General features: G+C 39.8%; 1 protein-coding gene across 2 annotated transcripts in view; it reads right to left on the bottom strand.

The window, feature by feature from the left end:
• Positions 1-20,148, bottom strand: part of Nell2 (neural EGFL like 2) — a 307,759-nt gene that overhangs the window by 119,301 nt on the left and 168,310 nt on the right. For both annotated transcript variants that reach the window (XM_029547891.1, XM_021216187.2), the window contains exon 14: positions 2,683-2,808. In XM_029547891.1, the coding sequence (XP_029403751.1) occupies positions 2,683-2,808 (126 nt within the window). The remainder of the gene's footprint in view (positions 1-2,682; positions 2,809-20,148) is intronic.

Consider the following 20,148-nt stretch of genomic DNA (forward strand, 5'->3'; position numbering starts at 1 on the left):
GGTGAGGTTTCCAGTAAAAGTTTGAGGCAACATAGGAATGTGACAGAACCAAGAATGGATTTGGGAGGAAGGGTTGGCTTGTCACCGCTGTGGGGAATGACAAATATAAATGGAGTTAAGCTGTCTGCGGCTAGAGTATCTGTGGCGGCCTCCTCTATGTAGTGTAAAGTGGTGATCCTTCTTTCTGTATTTAGTCATTGTGTCCCTGATATAAGTGATAAGACATGTAACTGAGGCTGAGCTGTCCTTCCAGTGTGAAAAATCTGTGAGAGAAAGAAATCGCCATGGGCCATCATCTTCTATGTCTGAGGAGGTAATGTGGTCCCTTGATGAATATTATTTGCCAGGCACATGGGGCCATCCTGAGCACCATGATGAGGCAAAGGGCATGCTGCAGTCTGGAAGGAGTAAGTATGGATCAGGGCTGTAAAGGGGTTGCAGAAGTTGTTGAATGGTTCCTACTTAGGGATATGGGCTGTCTGTCCAGAAAGAACTTCCCCAAATATGAAATTGCAATCAGAAATAAATAATAATACATGAAAATATTATCCCCCATGCTGGCCTCTAAACCAGTACATAGGGACAGCAGACTGTGGAAGGCTCAGATGATGTGATTTGGTGACTCGTGAGGCTAGCTGGTTATTTTTTTTTTGCTTGTTTGTTTATTTGTTTGTTTGTTTTATAGAGTGGGTGGCAGTAGGCCTTCAGAGATGCTGCCAGCCCTCTGTAAAACAGTCATTACCAATGCCTCCTTCAAGTGCCCAAGACTACCTAACAAAAAAGCTCCAACACCAAACATAAGAAGCTGTATTTTAAGTTGTTGGCCAGGCTTGTCAAGGAGATTCCCATAACATCGGGGTTATAGCTATTGCCCTAGGTAGAACCCAGAGGTGGACGGTAAGTTCTTATTTTTGAGAACACCATTCATTTTAGACACAGTGCCCAGAGGCCTCTGAAATGGAACTGGCCTTTCATGGTTTCAGAAGGCACAATGCAAGCTTCTAAGGGAGGGGCACAAGCAACAGTCCTACCCAGCTATGATGCATGTGACTCAGTACAACAACCATAATGAAATTCCCTAGAGCATCATAAGGTAAGGCAGAGAGAACCCACAAAATATGGATGAGAAAACCTCCTAACCCCTTGCTGTTGAGGCTAAAATAAAAGCTAAAGAGCGAAGTAAGATACTTGTGTTGTGGGAAAAATGCTCCCAGAAACCATGAAATGCAACACCAAGGGTGTGCGACCTGCTGGCCAGGGAGCCCCGAGACTCCCCAGCTACTACAGAACATCTTCATGGCTGTTGGCTGACCCAATAACTAAATAGTAAGAGCTTCTTGCTGGAAACACTGTGTACTTTGGATATGGGCCATGGGGATACCAAGGTAGATTGAGCTAGAAGCTTCGTCCTTGCTGGCTAGATCCTGTAGTGCCAGGAGTTGCTATGTGGGTTACTGGGACAGAACTGGTACCAGTTGACCTACTTCACTGCAGAGCTTTGTGCTTTCCTATCAGCATAAAAGAAATGGGGGAAGCATGTGGGGTTATAATAGTGTGAGTGTTAAGTGTGTAAGCAACTATTTTCCACTTGGATTGGAGGTCTGATCAGATTCTCACACGAGGGAACTCATATTGGGCAGTGGAAATCAGTGACATGCCTAAGTCTGGGGAGATCAGGCCAGAGTAGGGAAGGGGGTACTAAGTTGTTGTTGTTTGATTGCTTGCTTGCTTGCTCAATGCATATGATGTGCTTATCAAGTTGCTCCCTAAATACTTGTGTTTATGTCTGTAAGATTATTGCTGCAGTCAGCCTTGCTCAGAGACGCTCTCTGCAGTGATTGGTAGTTCGTGTACATAATTTTACTCTGTCAAACTCCAGAAGAATAAGTGAATTTTGATGTAGCACAGAGGTCCAATGCCCGTAAGGAGAAGAAAATAACTGCATATCCATAGCATCCCTTTCAGAGACCATCATGGAAGAAAGGGTAGAAAGACTTTATTTACTTCTTAAAGAGCGTCATGGAATGCTGCATTTCAAGAACAACATCCATAAAACTATCTTGCCAAGAATAACTAGGTGTGAGGCTAGGGACCCTAAAGATTAAGTCGATTGAGGTTCCCTTACAGAAGCTGTCAGGGAAGGGTTATAGATCCACACTGGAAAAATCAGGTACTCTCTTATGCACCCCCATTCCAGCTGTACATAATTTTATTCCAGATGCAGAATTATATACAGCTGCTCTCAGGAGGTTCCAGAGTGTAGGGACATGAAATTTTAACTGAGTGGGTGTCTCACCTATGCAGCCGTGGGGACCATCCATGCTGCAATGAGACTTCTCAGTGATACAGCTGTTTTGGGATCACCCACATGCCTGTAAATAATCTTTCAATCATGCTTTTATAGGTCAAATAAACTCACAGATTTCCTAAGTAAGACTTGAGCATGATTGTAACTGAATAAACATTTGTTCGTGTCTCCCCCCCCAGAAGTGAATTTCATGTAACGCCAAGTACTCCATTTTTCAGAGAAGATTCACAATTAAATGCTAGAACAAGATACAATAACTTCCATTTTAATTTGTTGTTATACAGAACAGTTTATGACTCAGAAATGTAAGAAAAAGAAACCTTTGAAAACCTTACAAGACAGGAAGTAGTCAATAACAAATAGGCTCTGCTTACCTGTACATGAGTAATCATCGATCCTGATGTACCCAGTTTTGCAGATACACATGAAAGAACCAGGAGTGTTCACACACATGGTGTTCTCACGGCAGTAATGGCGCCCTTCTGCGCACTCGTCAATGTCTACAAAGGAAAGGGGAGGGTAGAGGTCAATGGTGGCCAATATTGGACAATTTCCCTTTGATTTGCCTTGCTACTAACTGAACTGCATTTTAAAAGAACATTCAAAAATATCCCCTTTAATAAGAGTGTTTGATGTTCACAAGACAGAAAGCATGTGTGCTTTTATGAGCAGTTCCTTGCCACAGTTTCAAAAAGGCCTGCCAGTTTCAACTGGCATCATTATGAATAGCTTTTAAAATCTTCCATGCATTCATCTACTCGTGTTTCATAAAATGAATCAGAAATTACAGATCAGGTTGCCTTAGAATCCTGAAATCTTCAATCACTGAGTCGACCAAAACTGTGATCTTTGATTCACTGGCTATTCTGTACACCTTGGGGAGGACTTGCAAGAGGTAAAGTGTTTACTGTACACAGAACTTGAAGAATTTCGTTTGAAAGTAAGAATCCAAGAGCATCAGTTAGTCAGAGGAGCAAATCGAGCAATAAGTGCTCTACTAGGTACCTGAATGCAGACAGGATTACAATGTGAAGAACAGATATAGATGAGGAATTATGAAATAGTAAAATATCATACAGAACCTTATACATGTTAATTTTCACCTCAAATTATAAAAGCTTATGGATGGTAAGACACAATACACAAGGATTTTTTGTTGGGGGGGGGTCGAGACAGGGTTTCTCTGTGTAGCCTTGACTGTTCTGGAACTCACTTTGTAGACCAGACTGGCCTTGAACTCAGAAATCCACCTGCCTCTGCCTCCCAAGTGCTGGGATTAAAGGCATGCGCCACCACGCCTGGCAAAACACAAGGATTTTAATTGTGAAAAATGTGAATTTTAACAATAAAACCTCCTCAGTTAATAGTACCCCTTTATATGGAATCTAAAGCATTAACTGAATACTTGTCATTGAGAGCCTATATTCTGAAGCGAGAAGACGGCAGTCAGGAAAGTACCTGATGTATAACCGTGAGGACTCCAGTTCCCATCCCAGCATGTGTAACAGCCAGAGTGACAACATATGGCTGTGATCCCCAAGGCTAGGAAAGTGGAATAAGTCAAACACAGAAAGAAAAATATCATATAGTAAGAAATGTAGAAAGGTTAATCTCACAGAAGTTGAAGAGTATTATGGAGCTGCCGCATGGAGACTGGGAGGAATAGGAAAATGATGATGAATATTAATGTTACAGTTAGATAGGAAAAGGAATTTCTGTTGGATTGCTTCACCTTAGAGAGAGACTATGGACAACAATAATGAATGTTTCAAAAGTATAGAAAATATCAAAAAAATTACCATAAGGAAATAACTGTTTGAAAATATAAGTATACCCAACATGATTTAAGTATTATATAATATATTCATGTAATAAAATATTACTTGATTTCCCATTAACATACATAATTTTTTGCATTAATGTGTCAGGTAATATTTAAAAGAAAGAAACAGAAGCACTAGATGAGCCTCTTTGCCTAGGCAGATCTTGAACATCTTTCACCAGGGTTTAGTTTTATGAGTCCATCTGATTCTCCCCACCCTTACCCCCTCCAAGTCCCCCAATCCAGCCCAAGTCTTATACCCAATGTGTTGGCTTAGTATGTCCACTCATGCCTGTACCATCCCAAACTCTAGGCTTCTTCCAGGACCCCCATTTTTACCCACAATGCACAGGCCCTGTGCATCCTTATTTGGGATCTCACTGGATGAGTCAGACTAGTTCTTTATTACATAAAGCCTCCCCAAACAATATATTTTTTTCACAAACTCCAGGATTTGACCAAGATGTGCAAGTTGCATGTTAGCAAAGCTTGTGTCTATCCGGTTTCATATCCAAACTGTAGGGGTCATCTGGCCCACTCATCCTGTATCCTGACCCAACTTGTTCAGAGAGAGAGAGAGAGAGAGAGAGAGAGAGAGAGAGAGAGAGAGAGAGAGAGAGAGAGAAGAAAGTCTATCAAGGCTGTAACTCTAAACAAAAACAAATCAGATCTTTAGAAATATGTTCAGCAATTAGAATGACCCAGATGAACCACAAGATACAGATTTTAAAGGAGCAATTAAAACCTTTATCAAATAATTCAAGAATGTTAAAGAAGACACAAAGAAACAACTTAGGAAATTTAAAGAGGGTGGATGAGCCAGTGCCACCCAAGACTTTACAAACGTAAGGCTGAAGGACACAAGGAAGACAATCCCAAAGGAGAAGGTGGAATCCAATAAAGAAAGGAGCATTGGGGAGTACTCAAGCCGAAACAAAAATTAAATAAAAAAACCTAATAACTCAATGAGAAAACGCAAGGAAACGCCTTACAAGCCGAATGAAGCCACCAAAGACCGAACATCAGGACTTGAAGATAAAGTAAAAGATCTTGTCAAAATAAACAAAGAATATGAAGTTTTTATTAAAAACAGAGGAAAGAAACATGGGACACCATGAAAAGGTGAAACTTTAAAATTATGCAAATAGATGAAGGAGAATACCAGGCCAATATCATAGATCATATATTAAACAAGATCATAGTTAAAACCTTCTTAAAACTATGAAAAAGACATGCTCATATAGATAACAGATGTATACATCAAAGAGCTAACTAAGTCCAGAATAGCAACTGCCTATGTCACATTCCTTGTTAAAACACTAAGCATACGAAAAAAAAAAAAAAAAAAAAAAAAAAAAAAAAAAAGAAGTGTGTTGAAAACTGCAAGGGGAAAAAAAAAACCACAAGTCACATAAGAAGAAAAACCCAACAGAATAACAGCTGGGTGTTTTTTCTTTTTCAGTCACAACTTTGAAAGCCAGAAAACCCAGGAACAAGGAATGCTACCTCCCAAAACCATGACAGCCACATGCGATTATACCCAGCAAAACTATCTGTCATAAAGGAGAAACTTTCCATGATCTGAACAGTCTAAACATATTTTATCCAAAAGATAAAAATCTAAACAAAATACAGGAAGTAATATATCAGCCTACCAAGAACAATGAACATAGCCAGAAGACTATAGAATTAATAACAAAGCTACAATCAGGACAACACAAAGTACCACTGAGAACACAACCACAGCAAAAGTCAATAACTCAACGGCTGCAATTGCACAACTTTCAATAATAACTTTAAATATGAACAGCTTCAAGTCTTCAATCAAAAGACACAGACTGGCTGAATGGATCAAGAAACAAATTCTATATTATCCATTGTCTACAAGAAATGCATCTTATCATTAAAGAGAGTAATCACCTTAGAGTAAAAGGATATATCCAACCAAACAGGACCAACAAGCAAGCAGGAGTTGCCACACTAATATATTAAAAAATAGACTTCAAGCTAAAACTTACCAGAACATCCAAAGAAGGACCTTACATCCGTATCAAATGAAACAATCAGGAAGATGTTTCTATCCTAAATGTGTATGTGTGAAATTCTGGTGCACCCAATTTTATTAAAAGTGTACTATGGAACTCAAAGTCACACATTAACATCAATCATTTAATGGTGGTTGACTTCAATAGACAGCTGGTAGGTCATCTGCACAAATACACCAAAAAATACATAATGTCACACATCAGTAGACTATTCCGATATTGACAGAGTGTTCCATTGAAACACCAAAGAATATGCATTCTCCTCATTGGCAGATGGGAGCTTCTCAAAACAGATTACATCCTGGGACGCGAAACAAATCTTAACAGATTCAGAAAGATTAAGCTAGCTATGCACATCCCATCTGACCTCACTGCAACTTAAACTTTACAGCTGACAAATTTCTAATAAATATACATACTCGTGGAGATTAAGTAACTCATTACTGAATCATTACTGGGTCAAAGAAGAAGTCAAAATAGAAATAAACAAATTCCTCGAACTAAACAAAAATTAGAACTACGTTCTAAGTATCCATTTTTATACCCATAGATGAGTATGGTTCTCATGTCTCATCAAAGAAGCTGTTCTTTACAATAGAAGTAGACAATGACAGAAAACCACAATCAATCACAGTGTAGGGAATACAAGGTCTTGTGATGCCTGGCCCCAGATGAGTCACCTACAGTACAAATCCTGCACCTAGGGCTCAGGGCTTTTGCAAAAGAGGTGACTGAAAGATTTCAGTAACCAAAGGAGCAGGATGTTGGAGTGAAGTGTTATCACTTAGAAATGCCCATAGATGCTACGCTCACTAACTCTGATCAACATGGCTGCCCCAACAAGATCTCAACACATGATACCAGTGGACATGCTGATGTGGAAGGAAAAAGCTCATGAGGCCTCAACTCTAGACAAAGAATTACAAGCAAGTGGGGATGCTGAGAGCCATGGAAACAATCTTCCCTGGGGAAGTCTCTCCCGAGAAGATTCTTTATATATAATCTCCCAGTTAATTATTTAATACAAAGTGGTCATCCCTGAGGTTGTATACATTCAAGTCCCATTATACAGACTGGGCAAGTATCAGCACTCACATAATGAAAATACAAATGTAAAGTCCTCAAGCATCAGCTTGTGAATGAACTTCATGGTGAATATTGAGAAGTCTGTGCACAAGGGTCAGATTTAATCTGCAGAATGGAGGAGCTAACAAAGAAGAATGTAAGGCTGTGAAAACACACTGCTCGCCAGAGGGAGAAGGTACTCTGCATATGCCATGGCCTCTCCTCAAACAAGCACAGCTCTTGTAGGAGATGGGGCAGCAACTTCAGTAGCCTAAGCAAAACTGTACAGACCATGGCTGGAAAAGAGTCCTATATAGCTCTCTACAGAGACAGCATCCTATAGAAAAGACTGCTGCTAAAGAACCTGCTACCAAGCTTGACAAATCAATGTGAACGCTTAAAGCATTATGAACTTTGATTATACCAAAGTCCTATGGGACAACGTGAGCAAATCAGACAGTGAATTGAGATTAATTTTGTTAATATGATCCTGGAACACCACACATGGCAGAAAATGTCAGTTATAAGCATAAATAGGTATAATTCGTGCAAGGGTAAGATGACCTAAATACAGTCATTTTACCACGGTTCCTCCTGGGATCTCCAGTCCACAGAGATATGAGATCCTGACCTGCCCCATTTCCATTTGTGGACTCTTCCGTTTTAAGCTAACATACGGCTAAATAAAACTCAAGCAAATGTCGACATGGGATCATAAAGCAGAAGCAAGAAGCTTACTTAATCGGAGCATTTAGTCTGAATGTTACAGGGAGGTTGAGTCTGCATTCAAAAGCCAGCAGAAGGTAAGTCCCAAGTGAGAGGGAGGCAAAGCAGCAACCTCCCTTCAGCTCTGTGAACAGAGAGTGCTTTGCACAGTCTTCCTTGCACCCTGATTTCAGAGGGAACCCCACAAGGCCGTGTTAATGTACTAACACTCAAGTTATAGGACAGTCATTTCCATTGATGTGTGCAGAGTCTTGCAGACACAGAACAGCATTTGAAAAGCAGTCAGGCAGAAAACAAGTGCAAACTTGGTCCACAGGATATTTTAGCTTTAAGAGCCAAGTTAAATGAGCCAAATTCTCAGACTCGTTTATTGTGTATAAATTTATCAAACATCTTCTAGTAAGAAATGCTATTGGGTATTTGGTCATGTTTTGATTATCTTAAGTACAGTACTATGATCACAATTTCCACTAACATGGAAGAAATGTACTGAGAATGGGCTGCCAAATGGACATATTCAAACAGTAGCTGGGCATACCAGAGTTGTTGTTTTTTTGTTTTTTGTTTTTTTTTAAGTGCATTCATTGCTCAACTACGTAGTCCTTAATGCCTCTTCTAAAACTGAATAGGAAGAGAGTTAACCCACAGACTCTGGGAGCTGGAAGATAGCCCAGCATCTAAAGTGCTCACCTTGGAAGCATGAAGCACCAGTTCCTGGAGCCCCTGTAAAAATCAGCTAAACAAATAAGCCAGAGATGATGGGCAAAGGTATGGAATCTCAGCACCAGTGAGGCAGACAGAGCAAAGGGGGTTCCTGGGGCGTACTGCCAGCCATCTTAGGGTAAACAGTTCAGTTCCCAGCCAGTGAAAGGACCAGTCTCAAAAAGATAAGCCAGGGAGGAAGACAGCCCCAGGTTAACCTCTGCTCTCTGCATACATGTGCACACATATGAATATGCACCTCCACAAGAGTGCATGCAGTCTCTCTCTCTCTCTCTCTCTCTCTCTCTCTCACACACACACACACACACACACACACATACACAATCTGACATATATAGGCTTGCAAACCAAGAGATCAGAATGATGCCATTATTACCTCATTCCATCAGGTGTCTTGATGCTAGCACTTTATTAGCAGAATTCTAGAGAGCGCTAGCTCAGAATGTCATGATTCCTTGACAGTGAAAAGTGTTCTGTGTTCAAATAGTTTTCAGGTATAACTTACTATAGATCTACTTCCTCTTCATTATACATATCTGCAAATTCCAAGTTCTCTGATGGTTGTTTATCTTTAACATTCATTTTTATTCATTGAGTATGAAATGGACATGTACTGTGTTCCAGATACTGCATTGGATGTCAAAGACAAGCTGATCTGAAGAAATTCAGACATAAGTAAATGCCAGTGTTGTACGTACTGCACAGTACACAACAGAAACCTGGGCAATGCTCGCTGAACAGTGAGAAATGAGCTCTGTTAATGGAAACACGGTGTTTGTTCTGAGCACCTGTTAATGTTCCTAGGAATGTGTACTTGGCAATAGAGATGACTCTATATTCTAGATAAACTTGCGAAAACCATAACTTATTTATGTGAATAACAGTACCAGGTCCTATATACCTAATACCATCTTTAAAAATCAATCCTGTAAGTTGAGACAGTCAAAGAAAACTTAACAGTGGGGTCAGACTTGAGCTGGGTTTTGAGAAGACACTGGCTTCAAGTGAAAGGTTTCTATAGTGCTGTGAGTGCTGGCATGGAAGTGCTGTCTGACTGCCTGACATGGGACTAGATACTGTAGCATGCAAGCCTGGAGCCAACAGCAGAAAAATCAACTTACACATTTTATGAATTTTTTTCTTAACAATTTTATGCAAGTCTTAGTTTTAGATGGTTGAAAATTTAAGGTACCTCCCCAGCATGGATTCTCTGGTTTTAATAGCATCTGTAGGTTTTTTGCTGTATAATGATGCATCTTATGTCTATTTTCAATGGAATGTAAGATTTGGGAACAGAGAACTTGGCCAGGACATTGGCTGGCCCCAGCTGTATATCTGTTGCATGAGTCAATAAATCTTTTCAAGGCTTTTCCCTTTAGAGATCAAAGGGGAAGTACCCTCATTTGTCCTGATCTGACCTGAAGCTCAACTTGGCAGTGATCCTACATTGTTCCAAGGACAAGGTTCAGACAGTCCCCTAGATGTGGCTTTCTTCAGAAAGGACAGACACACCCTTTTGTCCTCCTTACAAGTGGATTGACTCTCAGTTGAGTGGGGAGCCTGGAAGGGCATCCACTGCCAACACACCTGGCAGCTCATCTCCAAGCCCTTAATTCCATCATCACAAGCTGATTTTCAAGCCAGTGCCCATTGTTCGGGGTTTCAGTTCTAACAGAGGGACAGTGACCCATATGGCTGTGGTGGTTTCTGCTTCTCTGCTGGTTTGTAAGACAAGGAGTATATTCCATGAAACTAAAAAACAGAAGCAAAACCTGTTTCAGGTACTTGAACCCTTTCTCTTGGGACAGGGAACCTGACACTGGTCTACTGTAAAAACAAGAAATTTAGAACCCTCCCCTTTCCATATCTTAAAGCTGATATAAAATCTGTTATTATTCAGAAACACAGAGCTTTTGGGCTGAGATGAACTTTTTAAATTATATAACTCAACTTAAATAACTATATTCAGAGAGACAGGAAAGGGAAGCTAAAGACAAACTGATTAGTAGGGTTCAGATCTCAAAGCTCTTGGGGGCCATACTGAAGAACTGGACTTTATCACATGTGAAATAGAAAAGCTTAAGGGACAGGGTAATTGAATCATGTCTGTGGTTTTGGAAACTCTCACCAGCACAAGTTTCAGGAAGTTAATGAGTGGGAGGCAGAGAAGGAGCATTTTTAGATTAAGGTCCAAAATGGATGTTTTTTTTTTTTTTTTTTTTTTTTTTCTGGCCTGTGGACTTGTTTCTGGACAAAATCTGGAGGCAGAGAGAGCTTAAGTCCCCCATCTCCCACTCACATTCCCCCATCCCCCTACTATTCCACAGTCTACCTTGAATGCCAGGAACACTGCTCTTTTTCTAAACTATGCTGCATTTCTAAAGTGACAGCATTTATCTAGACTTCGTCTTGCAGAAGCATTGTGTGAGCATTTTAGGGAACACTAAGGGCTTCTTGCTCAGCCAATACAGTGTTGAGACCCTGCAGTTCAGTTCTGCGATCCACACATGCAAGAAAAATACAGCCCAGCACAGGATACTGTTAAGCCTCTGCTCAACAGCTGTGAAACACCCACTGAGTAAAGCTGGCAGAGAGAGAGAGAGAGAGAGAGAGAGAGAGAGAGAGAGAGAGAGAGAGAGAGAGAGAGAGAGAGAGAGAGCGTCAACGTAATTCACAAACGGGAAACAGACTAAGTTTGGAGAAACTTAAATCTGGGATAAGAAGTGAGAGCAATATTTGGAGAGATGAAAGTATTTTTAAAAATATAACATTTGCAAGTCTAAGTAGGCTTCTCAGTAGAAAACAAACCCAGCATAGAGGACCATTTACAAATAAGTTGCCTTGAAGGGTGCTACCAGCATCATGCACTGTGGTAACACTGAGGCTAGTTACCAAGATAATTCTGCTGTACAAGGGATAACACCCACCAAAGTGTGCATGAAAGCATATTCCTGCAACATGCAGGACTTCCTTAGTCACTGCAAAACACTGCTCATGAATTGGCTGCATTCATTTTCACATCTATCCACTCGTTATAAATTTCATGGTACATTCCACAAGAATAAGAACTTCAGCATTATATTAGCTTTCTTGTTATTTTTAATTGAACATATTATTCTTGGGACTGAGATGGGGGGTATAAAATTTGAAGACAGCATAAGAAATAATTATGAAACAATACTTATGGAGAAAGTTAAAAGGAAGAATATTGAAAAGTCAGGGTTCACTGTCCTGAATGTTTTATCCATTGAGAGTTCATTGCTTCCCTCTTCACCTAGTACTACCTGCGACACCATCATCAAAACTCTGAGTAAGACTAAGTATTGCCGGGCGTGGTGGCGCACACCTTTAATCCCAGCACTTGGGAGGCAGAGGCAGGTGGATTTCTGAGTTCGAGGTCAGCCTGGTCTACAAAGCGAGTTCCAGGACAACCAGGGCTAGACAGAGAAACCCTGTCTCAAAAAAAAAAAAAAAAAAAAAGACTAAGTATCATTCCTTTGAAGGATCTGATTGGGGTTTTCTGATAAAAAGACATGTATAATAAATAAATCACAATGATGTTTGGTAAACATAACACGATTTCCAAACCTACTCTTGCAGCAAAGAAGAATGTGGCGTCTACTCAGAGGACTAATGGAGAAACACAACAGTCCAGGACAAAGGCCAATGAAGGGCATGCTCCCAGTAGGGGAACTGTACACACCACAGGAAGCTGGGGAGGCTGATGTGTATTCACTGTGGTTCACGGAGTAAGTGGGTGGTAGTGTGTAAAAGTCCTGTAAAATCTATGAAATTCCAATGCTAGCCTTTGGTTGTAGATTACCTACAGAAATGTCATTAATGATACAAACGCATCCTGTATATGTGCTAGGATGTTTAAAAGGTCTAGTGTGTGGCACATAAAGGTAAATCTGACTCCCAGACACTCGGTTTTCCCACTTCTAAGGCACACACAACCACTGTTATCAATTTCTTGTGCAGCCTTCCAAGTAGTGACAGTGCTTACATAAGAGTGTGCATATCTGTATGTGTAAGTGTATGTATGTATGTGTGTGCATATGTTTGTGTATGTGTGTGATGTGAATTGTTTATCAACTTCTTTTAGTCATAGGGTATAGAATAGATCAAAAACTACTAAAACTTGAAGTTAGGAGGAGGTCCAATTAGTGAGTCCAGTTCCTGTTTTCACTGCCCATAAGGTGGAGGCAACTTGGCATAATAATAATAATAATAATAATAATAATAATAATAATAATAATTAATAATAATAATTAATACACTGTATGCAAAGTTTTTGCCCTGGTACTGTTTGGCTCCCAGTAAATTAGCCAGAAAAGTTTTCATGGATGAAGCCCTCTTTCCTCAGTTTCTAACTGAGGGGGTCTAGACTGGGAAGGGACTGGAGAGATGGTTACACAGGTCATGACTCTACATTGCTGGATTTGAGGTCCAGGCGGAAGTACCCAATGAAATACGTGCGTCCACATCTCACTCAGCAGGGAGAACTTAACTAGAGCTCAAACTTTGAAAGTCACATACTATACTGAAGTAACTAAAAGTGTGTCTTGGGAAGCATCGCCCAGGAAGAAGGCATGAATGAGGAGGAGAGGCTCCTAGGGAACTCTGAGGAATATGACCTCATAAGGAGAAAGGAAAGACTGATGAGGGTCAGACAGAGTCAGCAGCAAAACCAGAAGACCGCAGGCACCAGGTGAGCCCCACAGCAGTGAGCACCATCACTAAACACAGCCTATATCTACAAATGCCTTTCTCCCAAGATGGAAGTCACAATATAAATTTCCAGTACCCTTAGCAGATGGTGACTAGAACTGTCTTAGCCAGACTTTCTATTACTGTGATATACATACCACCAAAGTGACTTGAGGGAGAAAGGGTTTATTTCAGCTTATAGGTCATAATCCATTATGAAGGGAAGGGAAGGCAGAAACCAGGAGGCAGGAACTGAAGCAGAGGCCATGGAGTGGGGCTGTTTGTGGCTTATTCTGGGATCATGTTCAGCTACTATTCTTATACCTGCTGGGACCTGCCGGGACCACCTGCTCATGGATGGTACTCCTCACAGTAGAATGGGACCTGCTACACCTATTATTAATGAAGAAAATGTCTCCCAGACTTACTTAGAACACAATATTATGGAGGTATTTTCTTAACTGGGTCTCTCTCTTCCCAGATGATTCTGACTAGCTTATTTCATTTATACAATCCTAAACAATATAAGGACTACAACCTTGATCTACTAGCCATGGATGTGTGTGTATATATATATATATATATATATATATATATATATATATATATATATATATAATTCAAAAGATAACTATACAACTAAGGAGGATTGCAAAATCTCCCAGTGAGGAGGGTGGAGGACATAAGGATGGCACTCAGAATATAAGTGGACAGCATCAGCTTCAAGTCCACTCTAGATGTCACCTTAAAACAGAAGGTGATGTTTATATGACACATAGAGGAAAGCTGATGGGATTTTACCTAAATATGGTATGTGATGTCTTGCCTTAATATCACTGAAGATCACTCTCTCACGTGTTGGAAGCTGCCGAATATCCTTCAACATACTCCTTTCCCAAGTAAACTATGAATTATAATACTTGCAGCTCAGGACTCAGATCCGTAGAAAGAAGTATTATAAAGTCAAAGAAAACAAACATTTGAGGGTAAGATGGCCGGTAAAGTTAAATACTGCCGAGCAAGGTATTGACTAACAGGTATCTTGTCCAACAATACAGAAGTTACTGGGGCCCTGGTGAGCCTGGTTTGTGGGAGGTATGGGATTTGGAAGATCTAGATAAAGGAGGAAGAAGTGGAAATGTCTGATTTATTTGGAAACTCAGCTGTGTCATCTGATTTCTTTCTGGAAACTATCTTATAAGAAGATATTTTTGCTGAAGCAGACACATGGGAGGATTATTGCTGAGAACAGATATGTGCTGTTTTTCTGAAGCTACCTGGAAATAGAGCATATGATGTTTTGCTAGAGAGGATTCTTAAGAAAACACATGGTGTTTGGAAAAGGTATATAAATATAACCCACAGACAGTGGATGAGACTGTGTGGTATTTGTTCTCCTTGCCACTCTTGGCTGATCATCATTTATCATGGCTTTGTAGAGAGAAATGCACCAAAGACCTTCTGGTGGTGTTCTTGGGGCTACTTGATGCTTCAGCAGACTAAAGATGATTGGAAGAGCCTCTCCATTTCTTCTGGATCAAACTGTCATTGCTGATTCATGAATGCCATTTGCAAGTGGATTGAGCTACCACTGCTAATTTGGGTGAACTGACAACTGGTATCCTGACAATGCAAATTGGATTCACACCAAAGAATTATTCCTAAACAGGTCTTTCTACTACCTGTGATGGATTGGGGGGGGGGGGGGCTAGAAGAGTGCTCTTATAACATTAGGATTTTGTAAAACAAAAGCATACAGGAGAATGTCTAATTTGAAGAAATAGAGACAGTAACATAGATTACCAATTGAGGAAATATAGCCAGGAAGGGGAAGAAAAATGATGTCATAGAAGGGCTGTGGAATGAAGAGAGACCCAAGCACACCGTGATACAGGTGGGAAGGACAACCAGAGAGAAGCTGGAAGCTGAGGCTGAGATGACAATGAGTGTACCAAGTTTCCTCTGAAGACAGAAAGAGATGTGTGGTTCTCAGATGGGTCCATCACTCATGGGGGATGGAAGAAAGGGTAGAGTAGGCAGATGCTGAAATGGAAACAGTAGAAGGAGGATCTTATTGTCTATCCACTGAGAGTAAGAAGGGACAGCCCCTGGAGATGGGGAGGTTGAGAAATACTGTATGTGGGAAAGGAAGAAAACTGAGCATGGCAGTGTGTGCACTGCAACAGCGATCTTCATGACTTTCTTGTTGATGTTGTTTCTGAATTCTGTATTCATTACGCCTGAACACTACAGCAACCTTGTGACCTGGAGGCCACAGACAAGTGTTTGCTTTCATAATCAAGGAAGACTGGCCATATTAGAAGTTCCTCAAATGTCAATTGCAAGTCAGTGATGATAAAGCTGGAGGGAAATCAACTATGATGGCCCATGGTTCCTCCACAGTCCAGTCCATTCTTCAAGTTCAGTCCAGTAACTTCTGGACAAGGCTTAGTGTTGCAAAGCACACCTAGGTATACCCCATTTCTTCTTTCTATAGTGCTTCTCTGTCGGTTTAAACTGGATTCACATTGCCAGGCTGGCAGGAAGTCCCTGTCCCCCACTAGGCATTTCCCTGCCCTCTCTGCCACATACATCTTGTATATGCTCCTTTGTGGCTGGTTAGTTGCTGTCCTGACTGGATCCAACTTGCTTCAAATTAAGGAACAGATGGGCTTATTTGAAACATTGCCTTGTTGTGCTGAACTTTAGGATTCATCAAGTTTAAGAACATTCTTTTCAAGAAGGCATATCTTTTTCTTTAAAAACTAAAAACCAATTTGACAACTATATATTTGTTTGCCAGGAAATAAGGATTTCAGTCCTTATAACACTGAAATTGCTGCATACAGGGAGTTACTAAACTGATGAAAACATTAGATCAGAGCCTTTCAGGAACAATATGGAGACACTCCAATTCCCACTGGCTCTTTTAGACATAAATCACTGACTGAGCAGCACGGCTAAATTTGGCAATTTTAATCAATTTTTAATGTCATTTGGGAACTATGGTTGCCCAACAAATCAGTATGCACAGGTAGCAACAGAATTGTGGTCCCTCTTCACCACTGTTCTGTCCAAGGTATGAACAAAAAGTTTAATTTAAACACACAGTCTCTTTCAGAGCCCATCTTCCACAGGAAAGGGCAATCACTTGGAGTGCCATTAATACAGAATTATCATGGTTTTGTATTTGAAGGTAAAATGAATGGCTCCTTATGTATTATTAAAACCCAGAGGTCTATTTTTATATCACACCAATGAATACGGGCTAGAATTTATACTTAGCATGCCGATGTCTGTTCACTAATACTTTGTGCTCATTACAGGCAACACTGGTCTCCCAACTGTCCCTGTATCAAAACACAAAGGAATCTTTTCCTGTGGTATACTTATTGGCCTAATCAAGCTAGTGCCCTCTCTGCCACACAGGTCAAATCTGTTGCTCGTCTCTGGAGCTTTGGTTTTGTTTCTATCTGCTTCCTGGGATCCAGTTCTTGTTGCTCACAACTTGTTCCTAGTTTTGTTTGTTGCATAAGCACTGAAACCAGCATGGACTCTAATATGACACACCAACCATCTTGTCCCATGTCGCCTCTTTGTCCAACCTGAACTCATTTCCAGCTTCATTATTCTCCTGTCATTGGCCATGCCCAAGCACCGACAATGATTGCCAATCCGTTTTTATTAATGGAAGCCTTGAAGAATATAATGATTGTACTATATGGTAGATTTGATTCTTTTTGAAAACTCATGAATAAAGAGAGGGAGAAAATTGTAAAGGGAATATTAATAGTTCATTTCGAGCAACCAATTGTTAATTAGCCTCAAGCATATTTAACAAATGTATGTAGAACATGTGACTTGGTTTCTTTAAAGGGAAGATGAAGTTGGCATTTATAATTTAATCTCTCTGCATACCTGATCTTCAGCTTAATAGCACTGCAAAAAGACTTTTCCTATAAGTTAATTTTTAAAATTATTAGTCATATGTTCTGCACATGTCACTTCAAATGGATTCTATTCTTGGAAAGGGCTTTTTCTCCTTTAGAAATTTGCATTTCTATAATAAAAAAAAAACTAATGAATGACTCTTTATGTAATACACCTGCAACTGATTTGTTTAGAATGAATTGCTAAGTTCCAGCCAGAACTTTTCTCTCTGATTTTAGTAAACAAAATATGCATAGGCAATTATCAAGTTTTTAACCTATTTTTTTACACATGCACACACATATGCAAAAATGAATCCCTGAGGTTACATTTAAAGATTATTCATAGAATTTTCAAAATGAACAAATTATATATGCTTTATACTCAGAGACAAATTAGAATATAATTTGGACCAAAAGAGAGTTTGACACAGTAATTTGGCCATAGAAGCCACCTGTAATAAATTAGTTACTGAAATAGCTAAAGATCTTAGTAGAAATGGCTTCAAATATGGGATGATTTTTATCATCTAAACTCTAAAAAGAATATTTTCTCAACTTCTCATTAGTGATATAACATTTTAATTCCCAAAATAAAATGTTGCATAATACCAGTCACATTGGAATTAATAAATATCTGTGAAAGTATAAATTCGATGACAAGCTTTTGCCAAGAACTTATCTTACTGGAAGACATTTTACTAAAATTAGGTATGGTTAAGTTCTTCCCTAAAAACCTCATAAATCAAAATCCTTCTTATTAATAGATAAACAGAATGAGACGCAGACATACCACTTGGTATGCCCTATACAAGCGCACTTGGTAATTAGTCAGCATAAAAGCCAGCCTTAGCCAACATCATCGGAATTGCAACTATTTGTCACAGGTGGACAGATGTTAGTTTTAATTTCATAAGCATATTATATGCATTTGTCTACTAAATACTCAAATTTCTTCTGATGCATTCCTCAGCTATGAGGAAAAATGAAATTATGCAAATTGCAAATAAAATGAGTGGAGATGAAAAATCATAGAATGGGAGGGAGCTCAGAACTAGAAAGACCAATGCCATGAGCGCTCTCTCACATTTGTCATCGAGTACATATCTGCTATTTTGTGAGTTTTTTTCCACATCATTACACTGTGATTTCCCATCACAGAACATTCACAGTAGTTCCACGAGCCCTTGTAGCCCTTCCATACTGATACATAAGCTGTCCTTCACCCTTGCATAGAACCAAAATCCCCCAAGGAAATCAAATAGTGGAAGCGGACACTCAGAATGGGAATCAGAACCACATAAAGCCATATTCATTTTCTCTACACAGTTTAAACCAATGACTCTCAACTGATGGAACTTTGTCCCTCGGAGGGAATACGTAAAGTCCTGAGATGTTTCTGGATCTCACACGGGAGATGCAGACTGCCTCAGGAGCCACTGACTGCTGGGGATTAGAGACTGGGCCTGATGCTAAACACCCTATAATCACAGAACAAGCCCACCACAATGAATTTCCAGACCAAACTGAAAACAGTTCAAGTGAAAGATCCGTTTTAAACTGAAACCACTCTGTTGCATAAATTGAGAATTCCATCTTCTTAGGCAGAGCAAATTAACTAAAGACTAAAAAACAATGATTTTCTTTTTTCAAAACTCATCCTTAGAAGGATATAGATACAGAACATAACCGGAATAGCCTTTTGCAAACTTTAATCTGTATAAGGATTATTTGGAAAACTTGAAAACATGCCAAGTCTCACAGCTAACCTATTTCAGAACAGAGGTTGGGTCCAGGAACACGCCTCTGTTAATAAGCTGAACAGTGATTCCAGGGCAGAAACTAAACTGATTATTGCTGCTAATGAATATAAACCATGTGAACACTAAATTCCTCTCCAGTTTAGCATATGGCGGGAAAGTGCTGGCGAGCTACCTATTTATTAAGATAACAAATTAATGTATTAGTCCATGCTTTAAAGCAATGCATCTCTGCTTTTGTGTACATGGGGTGGGAATCGCCTGGAGATTTTATTACCATGCAGACTCTGACTCAGGAGTCAGAGAGAAAGTATAGCATCCTACATTTTTAATACACCTCTTGGTGATGCCTTACATTGCTTGTCCCTACACCCTGTGTTGACTACCTAGTACCTAAGTTTATTTGTTTTCTTTTTAAAAACAAAACAGCCAAGAGTATAAAAACGGGAATATTTTTTAACATGGCACAAAATCATCTACTACAGTTCTCATTTCCAACAGCAAATGAAAAATGGGTATACAATTTAAATGTTAACTCTGATGGAAAATTGTCTCAAAGAGACACAAGCCTAGCAGGTTTCTCATCATAACTTTATGACTAACACACATGTCTAAACGTGATAGCTTCCTGACGAAAGACTACATTTCCCAGCTTCCCTTTTGGACTACAGAAGTTATTTCCACTCTTATAAGGGGCTATATCCTATCTTCCTTTGTGGGCACATGGTCCAGCTTAAGGACAGGCCAAGCCTCTTCCTTCTCTCCTCCTGTCTCTCTACAGATGCCTTTTAGTAATCTAACACCTAGCACATAGTGAGCTCTCAGTTGCTTAGAATGAATGGGTGCTAAACGAACTTTTTTTTATATATTAAGCCTGAGATAAGTTGTTCATAAAGCAAATTCCCAAGGGCTTGAGACCCAGCATGGAGAGAACAAAGTACTCTATATAACAGCTAATCACTATTGATAACTGTACTGGATAGCTTTGTGTCAACTTGACACAGCTGGAGTTATCACAGAGAAAGGAGCTTCAGTTGGGGAAGTGCCTCCATGAGATCCA

Source organism: Mus pahari, chromosome 17, assembly GCF_900095145.1.
Source record: "Mus pahari chromosome 17, PAHARI_EIJ_v1.1, whole genome shotgun sequence".
Lineage (NCBI taxonomy): Eukaryota > Metazoa > Chordata > Mammalia > Rodentia > Muridae > Mus > Mus pahari.